Source organism: Mus caroli, chromosome 14 (assembly GCF_900094665.2).
Source record: "Mus caroli chromosome 14, CAROLI_EIJ_v1.1, whole genome shotgun sequence".
In the NCBI taxonomy this organism is placed as follows: domain Eukaryota; kingdom Metazoa; phylum Chordata; class Mammalia; order Rodentia; family Muridae; genus Mus; species Mus caroli.
In genome coordinates, this window is record NC_034583.1 from 9,381,544 (window position 1) to 9,398,829 (window position 17,286).

General features: G+C 34.7%; 1 protein-coding gene across 1 annotated transcript in view; it reads left to right on the top strand.

Annotated features, from left to right (window-relative positions):
• Top2b (DNA topoisomerase II beta) overlaps positions 1-17,286 on the top strand; it is a 65,134-nt gene that overhangs the window by 34,857 nt on the left and 12,991 nt on the right. Inside the window, exons 16-27 of the mRNA XM_021181689.2 lie at positions 6,049-6,158; positions 6,432-6,524; positions 6,611-6,725; positions 8,153-8,274; positions 8,491-8,639; positions 9,092-9,323; positions 11,360-11,494; positions 12,224-12,424; positions 12,865-13,060; positions 13,205-13,296; positions 15,869-16,024; positions 16,341-16,424. Coding sequence (XP_021037348.1) covers positions 6,049-6,158; positions 6,432-6,524; positions 6,611-6,725; positions 8,153-8,274; positions 8,491-8,639; positions 9,092-9,323; positions 11,360-11,494; positions 12,224-12,424; positions 12,865-13,060; positions 13,205-13,296; positions 15,869-16,024; positions 16,341-16,424 — 1,685 coding nt within the window. The remainder of the gene's footprint in view (positions 1-6,048; positions 6,159-6,431; positions 6,525-6,610; positions 6,726-8,152; positions 8,275-8,490; positions 8,640-9,091; positions 9,324-11,359; positions 11,495-12,223; positions 12,425-12,864; positions 13,061-13,204; positions 13,297-15,868; positions 16,025-16,340; positions 16,425-17,286) is intronic.

The following is a 17,286-nucleotide window of genomic DNA, read 5'->3' on the forward strand; positions in this document are numbered from 1 at the left end:
CCCCCCCCCCCCATTTTCAAGACTCTCAATTTCTCTTCTTTTAGTTTCAGTGTAACTGGTTTTATGTCAAGGTTCTTGTTCCACTTGGACTTGAGCTTTGGGCAAGGAGATAATAATGGGTTGATTTGCATTTTTCTACATGATCTACTGCCATTTGAACCAGCACCATTTGTTGAAAATGCTGCCTTTTTTCCACTGGATGGTATTAGCTCCTTTGTCAAAGAATAAATGACCATAGGTCTGTGGGTTCATTTTGTGGTCTTCAGTTCTATTCCATTGATCTTCCTGCCTGTTTCTGTACCAATACCATGCAGTTTTTATCACAATTGCTCTGTAGCACAGCTTGAGGTCAGGGATATTGATTCCCCCAGAAGTTCTTTTATTGTTGAGAATAGTTTTCACTATCTTGGGTTTTTTTGTTATTCCAAATTAATTTGCAAATTGCTCTTTCTAACTCTATGAAGAATTGATTTGGAATTTTGATGGGGATTGCATTTAATCTGTAGATTGCTTTCGGCAAGATGGCCATTTTTACTATATTAATCCTGCAAATCCGTGAGCATCGGAGATCTTTTCATCTTCTGAGATCTTCTTTGATTTCTTTCTTCAGAGACTTGAAGTTCTTATCATACAGATGTTTCACTTGCTTAGTTAGAGTCACGCAAGATATTTTATATTATTTGTGACTATTGTGAAGGGTGTTGTTTCTCTAATGTCTTTCTCAGCCTGTTTATCCTTTGAATAGAGGAAGGCCACTGATTTGTTTGAGTTAGTTTTATATACAGCCACTTTGCTGAAGTTGTTTATCAGCTGTAGGAGTTCTCTGGTGGAATTTTTGGGGTCACTTAATTATACTATCATATCATCTGCAAATAAGTGATATTTTGACTTCTTACTTTCCAATTTGGTTCTCTTTGACCTCGTTTTGTTGTCTAATTTCTCTGGCTAGGACTTTGAGTATGATACTGAATAGTTAAGGGAGAGAGTGGGCAGCCTTGTCTAGTCCCTGATTTTAGTGGATTGCTTCAATTTTCTCTCCATTCAGTTTTATGTTGACTACTGGTTTGCTGTATATAGCTTTTACTATGTTTAGGTATGGGCTTTGGATTCCTCATCTTTCCAAGACTTTTACCATGAAGGGGTGTGAAATTTTGTCAAATGCTTTCTCAGCATCTAATGAGATGATCATGTGTTTTTTTTTTTCTTTCAGTTTGTTTATATAGTGNATTACATTGATNGATTTCTNTATATTGAACCATCCCTGCATTCCTGGAATAAAGCCTACTTGATCGTGATGAATGATTGTTTTGATGTGTTTTTGGATTGAGTTTGCAAGAATTTTATTGCATATTTTTGCATTGATATTCATAAGGGAAATTGGTCTGAAGTTCTGTTTCTTTGTTGGGTCTTTGTGTAGTTTATTTATAAGCATAATTTTGGCTTCATAGAACTAATTGAGTAGTGTTCCTTCTGTTTCTATTTGTGGAATTGTTTGAAGATAATTGGTATTAGGTCTTCTTTGAAGGTCTGATAGAACTCTACAGTAAAACCATCTGGTGCTGGGCTTTCTTTTCTTGGAAGACTTTTAATGACTGCTGCTATTCCTTTAGGGGTTATGGGACTGTTTAGATGGTTTATCTGATCCTGATTTAACTTTGGCATCTAGTATCTGTCTAGAAAATCATCCACTTCATATAGATTTTCAAGTTTTTTGAGTATAGGCTATTGTAGTAGGATCTGACGATTTTTTTGAGTTTCTTCAGTTTCTGTTGTTATGTCTCACTTTTCATTTCTGATTTTGTTAATTTTGATACTGTCCCTGTGCGCTTTGGTCAGTCTGGCTAAGGGTTTATCTATCTTGTTGATTTTTCTCAAAATCTGTGAGTTTGATTATTTCCTGCTGTCTACTCCTCTTGGGTGTATTTGCTTCTTTTTCTTCTAGAGCTTTCAGGTGTGCTGTCAGGCTGCTAAGGTATGTTCTCTCCACTTTCTTTTTTGTTGGCTCTTAAAGCTATGGGTTTTTCACTTAGCACTGCTTTCATTGTGTCCTATAAGTTTTGGTATGAGTTGGGTGCCTTCATTTTCACTAAATTCTAAAAAGTCCTTCCTTCCTTCCTTCCTTCCTTCCTTCCTTCCTTCCTTCCTTCCTTCCTTCCTTCTCCAAGTTATTGAGTAGTGCATTGTTCAGTTTCCATGTGTATGTGGGCTTTTTATTTATTTACTTATTTTGATGTTATTGAAGACTAGCTTTAGTCCATGGTGATCTGATAGGATGCATGGGATTATTTCAGTCTTCTTGTATCTGTTGAGGCCTGTTTTTGAGGTTCAGTTTTGGAGAAAGTACCATGAAGTGCTGAGAAGGTATATTCTTTTGTTTTAGGATAAAATGTTCTATAGATATCTGTTAGATCCATTTGGTTTGTAACTTCTGTTAGTTTCATTGTGTCTCTGTTTAGTTTCTGTTTCCATGATCTGTCCATTGATGAGAGTGGGGTGTTAAAGTCTCCCACTATTATTGTGTAAGGTGCAATGTGTGCTTTGAGAGTTAATAAAGTTAATTTATGAAGGTGGGTACCCTTTCATTTTGAGCATAGATGTTCAGAATTGAGAGTTCTTCTTGGTAGATTTTTCCTTCAACAAGTATGAAGTGGCCTTCTTTATCTTTTTTGATAACTTTAGGTTGAAAGTTGATTTTATTCGATATTAGAATGGCTACTCCAGCTTGTTTCTTGGGATCATATGCTTGGAAAATTGTTTTCCAGAGTTTTACTCTGAAAATAGTGTCTTTTTTTGTCACTAAGGTTCATTTCCTGTATGCAGCAAAATATTGGGTCCTTTTTATGTATCCAGGCCATTAGTCCATGTCTTTTTATTGGGGAATTGAGTCCATTGATGTTAAAAGATAATAAGGAAAAGTGATTGTTGCTTCCTGTTATTTTTATTGTTAGAGGTTGAATTATGTTTGTGTTGCTATCTTCTTCTTGGGTTTGTTGGAAGAAGATTACTTTCTTGCTTTTCTAGGGTGAAGTTTCCCTCCTTATGTTGGCATTTTCTATCTGTTATCCTTTGTAGGGATGGATTTGTGGAAATATATTGTGTAAGTTTAGTTTTGTCATGGAATATCTTGGTTTCTCCATCTATGTTAATTTAGAGTTTTGTTGGGTATAGTAGCCCCGGCTGATATTTGTGTTCTCTTAGGGTCTTTATGGTGTCTGTCCAGGATCTTCTGACTTTTATGATCTCTGGTGAGAAGTCTGCTGTAGTTCTGATAGGTCTGCCTTCATATGTTACTTGATCTTTTTCCCTTACTGCTTTTAATATTCTTTCTGTGTTTTGTGCATTTGGTGTTTTGATTATCATGTGACAGGAGGGATTTCTTTTTGGTCTAGTTTATTTGGAGTTCTGTATGCTCCTTGTATTTTCATGGTCATCTCTTTGTTTAGGTTAGGGAAGTTTTCTTCTATAATTTTGTTGTAGATATTTACTGGCCCTTTAAGTTGGGGACCTTCACTCTCTTATATAGCTATTATCATTAGGTTTGGTGATCTCATTGTGTCCTGGATTTTCTGGATGTTTTGGGTTAGGAGCTTTTTGCCTTTTGCCTTTTCTTTGACTGTTGTGTCAGTGTTTTTTCTATGATATCTTCTGCACCTGATATTCTCTCTTCTATATCTTGTATTCTGTTGATGATGCTTGCATCTATGACTCCTGTTTTCTTTCCAAATTTACTATCTCCAGAGTAGTCTCCCTTTGTGATTTCTTTATTGTTTCTTCTTCGATTTCTAGATCCTGGATGTTTTTTGTTTTTTTTGTTTTTGTTTTTCCTTTCACCTCTTAGGTTGTGTTTTCTTTAAGGGATTTTTGTGTTTCCTCTTTAAAGGCTTCCACCTGTTTACTTGTGTTCTCCTGTTTTTCTTTGTTTTTAAAGATTTATTTATTTATTTTATGTAAGTTCACTGTAGCTATCTTCAGACACTCCAGAAGAGGGCGCCAGATCTCGTTACGGATGGTTGTGAGCCACCATGTGGTTGCTGGGATTTGAACTATGGACCTTCGGAAGAGCAGTCGGGTGCTCTTACCCACTGAGCCATCTCACCAGCCCTCTCCTGTTTTTCTTAAAGGAAGATATTTATGTCCTTCTTAAAGTCTTCTTCCATCATAAAGAGAAGTGATTTTTAAATTTGAATCTTCCTTTTCCAGTGTGATGGAGTATTCAGGCATTGCTATGGTACAAGAACTGGGTTCTGATGATGCCAAGTAACCTTGGTTTCTGTTGCTTATGTTCTAGTGCTTGCCTCTCACCATCTGGTTATCTCTATTCCTACCTTCACTCACTGTCTCTGACTGGAGCCTTTCCCTCCTGTTATCTTGGTTGTGTCAGAATTTCTTAGATTTCAGCTATCTCTGTGATCCTGTGATCCTGATATCCTGGGTGTAAGAGCTCCTGGGAATCAAGCTGCCTCTGGGGTCCTGAAATCCTGGTGTTTCTAAGCTCCTGAGATCCTATGATCTTATGATCCTGGACATATTAGAGCTCCTGGGAGTCAAGCTTCCTCTGGCTATTGTAGGATTGGGTGCAGAGCTAGTGCCCAAGGTCAGCTCAGGGCACAGGCTCAGACCTGTGTTCCTGGATCTTTGGCAGATCCCAGTTACTCCTGGTTTGCAGTGGGTGTTTTGACTTTCTTACCTATGATCCTGGGCGAGTTAGACCTCTTGGGAGTGTTAAAACTCCTGGGAGTCTACCTTCTCCTGGGTATTATGTGATTGGGTGCAGACCTAGTACCCATGGTCTGCTCAGGGCACTAGCTCAGACCAGAAGATGAAAGGTTTTTTTAATAGAAAATTCTGAGGGACCCTTATATAGCTGTCTCATATGAGGCTATGCCAGTGCCTGGCAAATACAGAAGTGGATGCTCACAGTCATCTGTAGGATGGAACACAGGGCCCCCAATGGAGGAGCTAGAGAAAGTACCGAAGAGCTGAAGGGGGCCTGCAACCCTATATGTGGAACAACAATATGAACTAACCCGTACCCCCAGAGCTCCTGTCTCTAGCTGCATATGTAGCAGAAGATGTCCCAGTCGGCCATCATTGGGAAGAGAAGCCCCTAGGTCTTGCAAACTTTTTATATGCCCCAGTACAGGCAAACGCCAGAGCCAAGAAGTGGGAATGGGTGGGTAGGGGAGCAGGGTGGGAGAAGGGTATAGGGAATATAGCATTTGAAATGTAAATAAAGAAAATATCTAACAATAAAGAGTATTGATATAAAAAAAAGAGAATTCTGTAAGAAAAATTTTAAACTCCCATAAATAGTAGTAGTAGTAGTGGTAGTAGTAGTAGTAGTAATCTTACAGAATTTCTTCTTAGCACTTGAATTTTATCTTATGCATACACACACACAAATATTGTATAAGAATACAGCTACTTATTCATTTTAACAATCATGGTTTTGTGCCACTTAGCCTTTCTTAAGTGTTAATCTGAAATTACTGTTAGACCTTATAGTATTTCAACTGTCACTACTTTAATGTGCTTCTAACAAATACCCATATTCTTTTGTAACATTTAAAATCTAGCCAAGTTAAAATTTCTCAAGATTATATTAATGTATATTTAATATTTTAAATTAAGATTCAAACAGTAATCTGATTTATGGGTCTCTTAAATCTCTGAATGAAACATTTTCATGTTTCATGAATATTTTCTCATTTTAATTCATTAAAGAAGCTGCTCTGTGTAAATTTCCCACGTCTTAAATTTTTCCCATTGTACTCCTTTCCTTTCATTTAATGTGTAACAACTTCCTTTTTCATTATTTTCTGTTACATGATACTTAAATCAGAATGTGATCATATCTGAGTTAGATTTGTTTGCCAGAAACAATTATTAATATGTATTATTGTATATTTAAGTCATGAGGCATATATTTGGTTTGTCTGTCTTAAGATTGATCAATTAATAACAGTTTAATGACTTTCCCTATAAGTTTTTCATTTGATGGTTTTGAACAGCCATTTTTGTCACCCTGTTTTATATTAAATTATACAGGATTAGGTACCAGTACAGCTAAAGAAGCAAAGGAATATTTTGCTGATATGGAAAGGCATCGCATTTTGTTTAGATATGCTGGACCTGAAGATGATGCTGCCATCACCTTGGTAAGTATATTGTGAATAAAAAAAAAATTCTTTAGCTATTCTCTTCCTGCTGTACGTTTCCTTCTCGAGTTTTGTGTGAGAAGTAAGTCTTTCTTGAAAGTATAGTACCTAAAGTAGTGAATTTTGATTTTATTATTTCTTTAATAAAAAGACTCAGCTCAAATATAATTTTGCTTAAATGTTATTAGGAAAACCACTTTAGTTCATTTATAAATTCAAGTTTTATAACGAAATTAATTTTAATATATGGCATTATTACTTGGACTTCTTCAGGCATTTAGTAAGAAGAAGATTGATGACAGAAAAGAGTGGTTAACCAACTTTATGGAGGATCGGAGACAGCGTAGGTTACATGGCCTACCAGAGGTTAGTCATGAAGATGATCTGGGGGAAAGGTAAGACTAAGATTTATGCAGCAAGAGTGACATCATTGCTATGTAACTTTCTCCTAGCAATTTTTATATGGTACAGCAACAAAGCATTTGACATACAATGATTTCATCAACAAGGAATTGATTCTCTTCTCAAACTCGGACAATGAGAGATCTATACCATCTCTTGTGGATGGTGAGTAATCAAAGTTTCTCATACTTGCATACTTGCATCCATGTATGGTTTAATTATGTGTACTTTAGGCTGCCCTTATGGGCCTCTTTAAATCCTTATTTAAAATACCAAAGTCTATAGTCCATTTAAATTCTTATTTGAAATCTTAGAAAACATGAAGAATTGATTCAAAAGGGCTTAAGCTTTTGAGGTAAAAGAGCTGATGGTTTTATTATTTTTTTCGAGTTTTTCAGGAAAAATCTTTAAAGGACTTTTTTTTTTCTTTTTGTTATTAAAGTAATTTCAAAAACTGAAATTTCAAAAGTTAAATAAAATAGAACTTTGTCTAAATATTTATGAAAGACTTAAGTTTTTAAAATGCCTTTATATCTCATTAACAAAGCCCAATCTAAATAATTTATATAATTTATAATAATCTAACTTACAAAATTTAGAAACTTTCTATTAGGACTGATTTTCTTATTTGGAGTGACTCTACCCCCAATTTTATAAGTCATAGCAAATTTGTTCATCTTTGTGTTGCTTGTTTTTTTTTAATTTAATAACAGTTCTGTCCATTTATTATGCCTAGCCTGAGATTGTGTCCCTTCTATGAAATATTCCTTCAGTCTAAATTACATGAACTTCTATGCTACTTCTATGCACCTCTTATTGTCTAAGCTAATTTTGTTTCCTCAGTTAAATTATGACATTTTCAAAGAAGTAGCCATCTTTCATTATTTTCCTTCTTTGATGCTCTGGCCTCACAATGATAGATGCAACTGTCAGCATATATGGATTAGGTTACTGCTGTGTTCATTGGTCTCAAGCAAGGAGGAGAAAGCAGCATATATTCTTGACTGAGGTTATTAGAAAGTTTCTGTTTCAATTGCTTTTAGGACACTGAGACTGGTTTAGTAATTTGCTCATTCCCATGGCTTGAGTATCCAGATTATAAAGATTGTAAAGTCTACATGAGCTCCTAACTACTGCAGTGAGCATTTGTAAGTGTTCATGACTATAGATGTGCTAATAGAAACTATCAAGCTTCTGCTTGCTAATACTTACCATTACTGCTGGCATAAGTCACTTGCCATGAAGACTCTTGTGGAAGAGGCATGGCACTCTCGATAGTTCTTTAAGTCCAGGAGATCTTTAATTGGTATTCTTTTGGAACTGTAAATATCTCATTTTTCTCCCAAACATGGAATGTTGCCACTAAAAGAGTTGATATTTTGAAGTATTTTATTTATAACATATAGAAATGACATTTAAGGATGGTTAACAAACTTTATGGAGGATCAGAGAGTCTAGGTTGCATAGCCTATCAGAGGTAAGTCATGAAGGTGATCTGGGGAAAGAGGTGAGACTGAGATTCATGCAGTGATGGTATTTTAAAAATAGTTTTAAAACTATTTTAAAAGGAGGGTTGTTCTTTTTAAAAATAGGCTTCAAGCCAGGTCAACGAAAAGTTTTGTTTACCTGTTTCAAGAGGAATGATAAACGTGAAGTTAAAGTAGCACAGCTGGCTGGATCTGTTGCTGAGATGTCTGCTTATCATCATGGAGAAGTAAGCACTAAAAATGGAATCAACTGAGAACTGTAATTTTTTGGGATGCTAAATGATAATTATTCATAATAGAGGAATTTTCTTTTTATGAGGTCTTAGAAAATGCAATAGAATTTTGAGTTTTGTTTTCAATAGAAACTGAGGCATAGTTCTAGAAAACAGGCTGTTAACCTTCTGGGTCTTTGTTTGTTTGTTTTCTGTTTTTCTATTTTGTAGCAAGCATTGATGATGACTATTGTGAATTTGGCTCAGAATTTTGTGGGCAGTAACAACATTAACTTGCTTCAGCCCATTGGTCAGTTTGGAACTCGGCTTCATGGTGGCAAAGATGCTGCAAGCCCTCGTTATATTTTCACAATGTTGAGGTAAATAATTTTCTAACTTATTGACATAAAGTTCAATTTAAGATTGTTATATCAAGTAAAAGTAGAATGATAATGGTGGAAAAAAAGGATCATTTAGTTTTTCTGCTCAAATTTGTCCTTAATTTTTATGCATTCTTGGTAAAAATTCAGTGCTAATAAAAATAAACCTTTATTCTGCACCTAATGTTATTTTTTAGACTGAAAGGAAGGGTTAGGTATTTTATTCAGAATAATTGGAACTTCTTACAAAGTTATGTAATAATATTAAAGCACTTAAGAAATTAAGTAAATATCAAAGTACATAAAAACTCATACTGGCTTGTGCTTGGGAGAAATATGCCTTTTGTACTAATATTAGGTGGATTTTATTATGTCTAGTCAAAATTATTACAATCTAGGTCCTTATAAAGTTTCATTTCTCAGAGTAATATTCTCCTATTTCTTTTTGTTAGCTCTCTGGCAAGACTTCTTTTTCCAGCTGTGGATGATAACTTGCTTAAGTTCCTTTATGATGATAATCAACGTGTAGAGCCAGAGTGGTATATCCCTATAATCCCCATGGTTTTGATTAATGGTGCAGAGGGTATTGGGACTGGATGGGCTTGTAAACTGCCCAACTATGATGCTAGAGAAATTGTGAACAATGTTAGGCGGATGCTAGAAGGTTTGGATCCTCATCCCATGGTAAGTTTTTATAGCTTAGATTGTTTACTTAAATAACGGACAAAATCCATTTCTCTTAGAAAAATATGGAATCTTTTCATTTTAGTGCTGTTGTAGATAGGATCCTATTAAGATTTAAATTTATATTTGATTACCTGAAATATATAAATGAATGAGTCTGAAGATAAGTTTTATGGGGTGAAACTGTTTATTGAAATTTTTAAATATCTTGTACTTTATCAGGGTTTAAAATCTCTGAATTGTATAAAGAATGGTATTCTTGGTACACTCACATGTTAAAGTATCAAGCTGTGAAAAGTTTCCATACACACACACACACACACACACATACACACACACACACACACACACACACACACACACACACACACACACACACACACACACACACACACACACATACACACACACACACACACACATATATATATAGAGAGACATACATACATATACATATAATACACACACACACACACATATATATATATATATATATATATATATATATATATATATACACACACATACATACATAGACACACACACGTACATGTACATTTATATAGTACAGAGGCCAGAAGAGGGCATTGAGTGCCTTCCCCTTTCACTGTCTTACTGCTTTGAGACCAGGTATCTCAGTGAACTGGACACAGCTATTTCAGCTAGGCTGGCAAGCCAGTGAGCTCCTGGTATTTACTTGTCTTTTCATCTCATTGCTGGGGTTACTGCTTTATGCAGCCATGCCTTGCTTTTTATGTAGATTCTGGGGATATGAACTTAGGTCCTACATGCATCCACAGCAAACAATTCCCAAGCTCCAAATTACTTTCTATGATAGTATTTTATTTAAGGTGTTTTATATCCATTTGAGAATAATGAGCTAGTTATTCTATTAGTATATACTTATTATATTCCTTGTATTACATGGCCCTGTACTAAGAGGTGAGTGAAAGAGTTAGGGTCTTTTGTTTTTCATAGTTAATATCTTGTGAGAAGAATATATTAGGGCTTGAAACTTATAGTGAGCAAAAGTATTTAATATACATAAAATGTCTCCTGCTATATGTTCAACTTCTTAGAGATAGCAATAAAGTATAGGTTTTTGAAGAGGAAATAATCTCTTGTGATTTGGTTAGGGATGAGTAAATTTATGTTGGTGAATAAAGTGGGGAGCTGAGTATGTGTCAGAGGTAGTAGATGGTCTTTTTGCTATCACAAAGAATTGCCTGTGGCAGGTTACTTTTTGTGTGGGAAAGAGGCATATTGTGTTTCAGAATTGTGGGGTTTGGGGGCCTAGAGGCCTCATCTAATGCTGCCTTTCATGCTGACTGAATCCTCTGGCAGTGCAGGGCTTCAAATGGTGAGAAACAAGGAGGAAGCACGTACACACATACACACACACATGCTGTCTTGCTGTCTTTCTGACCTCACCTCTGTCCTTCATGCAGAGTTCTAGGATTCAGTCATGGGGCTTCACCCTTGTTTAATCCTAACCACTTACCAAAGCCTTACTTCTAAAATTCTCACTCAGATTTCTTACAGTGGTTACTATATTTTCATATGAAACCTTGGCAGAACATTCACACATTTTAAATGATAGCAAATAGTTGTAAGCATTCAAAATCTTCAAACAGACCATGGGAGAAGAGTAGTAGTTCTGCAGGAAAGAAAAATCACTAGAATAAAATTAGAAAGTTCAGTTGGATCCAGAAAAACTCTACAAGCCATTCATTGTGAAGCAAAAGGAGTTTGGATTTAAAGGACATTAAGCTAACATGGAAGGGATTTGGTCAGTAGACTGAGAAAGAGACTAATTAGGAAGCCTGTGAAAAGTGTTGGGAAGATTAAGTGGTATTCAGATTCTATTAACAGAAGCTATAAATACAAGATCAAGGAGCTTAGTGAGCAGCAAGTGAGGCCTAGAAGTTGTAGTCCTGTTAGCCTGCTGTGTCAGTAGCCATTTGCTAAGGGCTATTTAGAGGTGGTACTGCTCTCAGGAGCAAAGTCAAATCAAGTCATTTCTATTTCCCTGGCAGCTTCCAAACTATAAGAACTTCAAAGGCACCATCCAGGAACTTGGTCAGAACCAGTATGCTGTTAGTGGTGAGATATTTGTGGTGGACAGAAACACAGTAGAGATTACAGAACTTCCAGTTAGAACATGGACACAGGTTAGTATAACCAAATGAGAAGTGCATTGCATTTCAAAGAATGAATTCTTTGTGGCACAAATAATTCACCTCTTTGTTTATTCTGTGTCTATATAAAGGTTCGATTCCATATTATTTTTATCCTTGTATTTGAATTTTCAAGTTTTTAAGTATATGTAAAGAATAGTATGTTTTATATTAGCTTAGTGATTCTCACGTGGGTCACATCTCCTATGGAGTTGAACAACCCTTTCATAGGGGTCACCTAAGACCATTGGAAAACACAGATATTTATACTATAATCCATAATAGCAGCAACATTATAATTATGAAGTAGCAACAAAATAATTTTATGAGTGGGGTTCGCTGCAGCATTTTGAAGGTTGAGAACCATTGCGTTAGTTGGTGCTTCCTTTAATTCATTTTTAAAAAGAGACTTTGTTTGTGTTTGTTTTAAAACAAAAGGCATGCAATGTATATTGTAGGCCAATATAACTAATATGCTCTGTAAATTCAGATCAGTTTCAGTTGCTATAAATCAATCCACTCTAGTAGGTCTAGCAATGTCATCCTCCTTACACCCATGAACTTATAGTATCTGTGGTGTGTAAGTAGTTCAGAACCAGAACCGTCATATTGTATGACTTTTCTCACCATCAAGGATTCCCTTAGAATTTTTAAAAGATTATGTGACTAATGATAACATGATAATGTATTGTAAGATTTATTATCTTTTTAAATGTTTCCTAGGTATACAAGGAGCAGGTCCTAGAACCTATGCTTAATGGAACAGATAAAACGCCAGCACTGATTTCTGATTACAAAGAATACCATACTGACACAACCGTGAAGTTTGTGGTGAAAATGACAGAGGAGAAACTAGCGCAAGCAGAAGCTGCAGGCCTGCATAAAGTTTTTAAACTTCAAACTACTCTTACTTGCAATTCCATGGTAATGTAATCTTTTTTAAATGGTCATACATTGGATTATTATAATAAGAGCCACAACAATGAACTTGAATGCTAAAGAATCTAGCAATTAATTTCTTTCCTCTGATGCTAGGTACCAAACTCAGGTCTGCAAGAATAGTATGTACTTTTAACTGCAAGCCACCACTCCAGTCTCCTAAGAAATCCTCTAAAAAATAGTCTTTTCAAAATTTTTACTATTTTAAACTTTCCCATAGTTTATGGTAATTGCATTTATCAAATTTCTGTCACTAAAGGAATATTTATAGAAATGTTTTTAATAATTTTGGTTTATTTTTAATGGGCTTCAGGGGTAGTATATATTCATATTAGAGTTATTTTAAGTACTTTACATATTATAAAAATTAAAACAGCAGTACAGGTTTATTGGATTTAAAGGAAAAATGTTTGTCTTTCATGTAGGTACTCTTTGATCACATGGGATGTCTGAAGAAGTATGAGACTGTGCAGGACATTTTGAAAGAATTCTTTGATTTACGGTTAAGTTATTACAGTTTGCGGAAGGAATGGCTTGTAGGAATGCTGGGAGCAGAATCTACAAAGCTTAATAATCAAGCCCGTTTCATTTTAGAGAAGATACAGGGGAAAATTACTATAGGTAAGGCATAACCATTAAAGATTTGAACATTAGTTAAAATGGAAAAAAGTCTTTATTAATAGCAGACTTTTTTTATCAGTAGAATATAAGCAAATACAAATTGATCTCTTTTCTTGATCCTAATTTTATTTTTCCCTCACATAGAGAATAGGTCAAAGAAAGATTTGATTCAAATGTTAGTCCAGAGAGGTTATGAATCTGACCCAGTGAAAGCGTGGAAAGAAGCACAAGAAAAGGTAATCACCTGCAGAAAAAAGATACTCAGAGAAGCTCTGAAAAGCAACCTCCAAATCAAGCAAAATCCCCAACCCCAAAAGTTTGAATTTAGAACTGATAAAGGTGCTAAGATGTTTGGTGACTGAAGGCTTCTGCTAACCCACAGAGCAGACACCGTTTAGGAATTCACAGTGCATACCTACCACAAAGCATCCATCTCCACCAGAGCTTTTAGAAATGGCTCCATGCTGAGAATGTGGCTCAGTGTCCTTGCAAGAGTCTGCCGTTAAGAGGTGGTTTATGCAAAGTGCATGCATACTGTTTGAGAGACAGACTGGTAGCCCTCAAAATCATTCCATTGTCCAGTGTGGCATCTGCTTGGTCTAGTTGTGGGTGGGGCCTGGAAGATGAGAGACAAATGTGCCTTGTAGTCACTAACACCAAGCATGTGCTCTGCCTGTGTTTAGACTTTTGGTCCAAAATTTAAACACTATAATTAAGTAATTAGGTTGTCCATTTGAGATAGTACTTGTATTTATTCAATGATGAAATATTGAAGGGTTAAGAGTTCCCTCAAGAGTTAGTTTCTTAGCATTTGTGCTGAGAAGAAGAAGGCAGTACAACATAGAGATGAGTTAAAAAACAGCAATAATTAATATTTTTAGATACTAAAATAGATTTGTATACACACACACATATATACATATATATATGATAGCAATGTTAACATTGTTTAAGAGAGTTAAAACTGTGTGATATACTGTGAACTGATATTTTTTTGCAGTTTAGTTTTCAACCATATATTTTTTTAAATTTTCATCAAAGTATATTGAAATACTGCTCTTGTTCAAATTAAGCTTTTCACAAATTTGAAGTCAATATAATACGTTAAAAGTGAGTAAAATCAGAACAAATTCTATAGTGTCAAGCTAACAGGCTTATTTACTATTTTAATAAAAGTAGGACACGACAATGTGGTGAAAGCACATTCTTTTCATCTTTTATTGTGTTGCTGAACTCCAAATTATGCTTTATATCTTTCTTGAACTGTGCCGTTGTTGGTTTAAAGTACAGATCTTTTAGAAATTGCCAGATAAGCTAATGAATTCAGTGCTTACTCAGTTTTAAAATATAAGGGTGTTCTGGTTTTGGAATGCCCTTCTGGTGGAAGCAGAATTCATGGGTAAAAGCTAGCTTGCTCTTAGTACTTGCATTAACACCATCAAAGTTTTGCAGCATTGTTGCCAAGTGTACACTTAAGGGAGTAAGGAGTTCAGGTACTACAAGGTGTGGTTTTTACTAGAGTCTGTAGTGTTGAGAGAGAGAGAGAGAGTTATAAAATACCTACTTAAAGATTATTTCTTATACTGCAAATTCTATCATTAAACATGGAAAAGTTCACTTATTAATCGATTTCTAAAAGTGCCCTTAGCTATAGTCTTGTTAATAGTAAATACACATACACATATTCTTAGAGTGCTTCTGGTGTCATGAAAACCTAGACACAAAATGCACTCTGAAGTTTGCGTTTTAGGCAGAATTGTGTACTGTGCTCTAATACCCCGTGGAGGGCTAACAAACCCAGCTTTCTGTAGCTCCGTGGCAGCTCACTGTGGAACATTATCTAACCCGTATCTAGCACTTGCTCATCGTCTAGCAACTGTTCACAATCGAGTGTGTAGTTTTATTCATGTCATGAAGCATCTTGATTTGTACTTTTAATTTTTATCACTTTATTTCCAAAGTATACTCAGACCTAACTTTGTAGGTATATATTAATTTATTTCAACATTTTTTAATTGTAAAGCTTTTTTGTTCATAAACTTTTGGCTTGTTAGAGTATCTTTCATTTTTAACTGTCTGAGTGTCTTAAACAACTTTAATTTCATTTAATACCTTTGTTTTTAAGCCTTGGAACGCAATGACACAAAATTACTTTTATTGATTCATTGTAATTTGAAACATAGTGTTAGGATAAGAGGCCTCTTTAAAGTGCAATTGCTTTTCTGAGTAAAATTTTAGAAAATTCTCTCCACCTTAAATCATCAACTTAGTCTTCAGTCATCTTATTTTCTGAGTTCAAATTTGAATAATCCTTATAGTAATAGGGAATTTTTATTAAAATATATCCGTAGTAAATAAATGTAGCCTATTTATGCTCTTACAACTATTAAAACTTTTTATAAGGGATTTTTTTCTGTGTGTTTTCATGTCCACTAACTAACCAGTATAAAAGTCTGAAAATATGCAATGACAAAAATTTTACTTAATAACTTTAAGATACAATGTCTTTTCAGTTTGGGACTTAGGAAAGCAACTAACATTTCATCAAATTCTTGAGTCCATACAGTACCCTGTTCCTCCTGAAGATTTCATTATATAATTATTATATTAAGAAAGTCGTAAGCTTTTTTTTTTGTTTAACATAAGAAATAGGGTTTATAGGCAATCTTCATGGTAATCTTAAAAAACTCCTACCACCCTGAAGGAGTAGCATTAACAGTATAGCATTTAAGCCCAATATTAATGAAATTAAAATGCTGATCTGGTATTATAATGGACCTTAATATAAAGCTTATTATTTTTTTACAGGCTGCAGAAGAGGAAGATTCACAAAACCAACATGATGACAGTTCCTCTGATTCAGGAACTCCTTCAGGCCCTGATTTTAATTATATTTTAAATATGTCTCTATGGTCTCTTACTAAAGAAAAAGTTGAAGAACTCATTAAACAGAGAGATACGAAAGTATGAACATTTGTGGGTTACATAATTTGGAACTATTTCAGTATTATCCATATCTTTGATTTTCTTTATCTGAAACTTAGTTATTTTGATTTATCCTTTACACATTTAAAAACTATTAAATGTTAAACTGTGCCCCCCTCCCTTCCTTCCTCCTCCCTCCCTTGCTCCCTCCTCCTCCTCCTCCTCCTTCTTTCTCTCTCTCTCTCTCTCTCTCTCTCTCTCTCTCTCTCTCTCTCTCTCCCTCTCTCTCTCTCTCTCTCTCTCTCTCTCTCTCTCTCTCTCTCTCTCTCTCTCTCTCTCTCTCTTTTAATTGTAGGGGCGAGAGGTTAATGATCTCAAGAGGAAGTCTCCTTCAGATCTTTGGAAAGAAGACTTAGCAGCATTTGTTGAAGAATTGGATGTATGTTAAATCTCTATTAAATATATGTATTTCAGACTGGCAATATAGCTTAGTGTAAGGCCCCACGCCTCCTAAATGAATAAGTAATTTTTAAAATGAACAAACTATATTTAGAAAAATAATGTTTTTGAGATAGTAATGAAAAATCTTCTTTAATTATCTCAAAATTTTTCTTTAACTTTGTATTAGTATATTGATAATCCAAGTTAAATTCAAGCATTCTTTAAAGTCATGATATTATCAATTGAACCTACCTGGTATGCTGATACTGCATTGCATGTAGTTCTCAAATGAAAGAAGTCATCTTTTCTATAAAACAAATAAGGATTTGAGGGCCATTCCTAAAATAGATATGATAGGACTTTATAAAGCCTTCCACATGGTTGGTGCCCTGCCAACTGTTAGTTACTTGTTAAGAATATATAATTAGTAAATAAAAATATCAACATTGAATATCACTGTGTTGATTTCAAAACTTCGTACTTATAAACATTTATTAAAAAATGTATTTAAATGTCTTTCAAGAGATGGCACTTTCCTTTGCATCTTTCCAGACTTGTTATTATGAAAAGTAATTTTGTACAATTTAGAATTTGTCACATTAATTGTGGTTATATATTTATTTATTTTGATAACACACCCCATAAGCTCAATGTCTTGAGATTTCTTTCTTACTTTAAAATTGTGAATCATTATTATGATTAAAGCAATTGAAAAGAATAACTTCATACTTTTTAAAAAGATTTATTTATTTTTTACCTTATTGTGCATATAGATGTTTTTCTGCATATATGTCTGTATACCACCTGTGTGACTGGTGCTGAAGAAGTCATGAGAGGGAGTAGAATGCCCTGAAATTGGA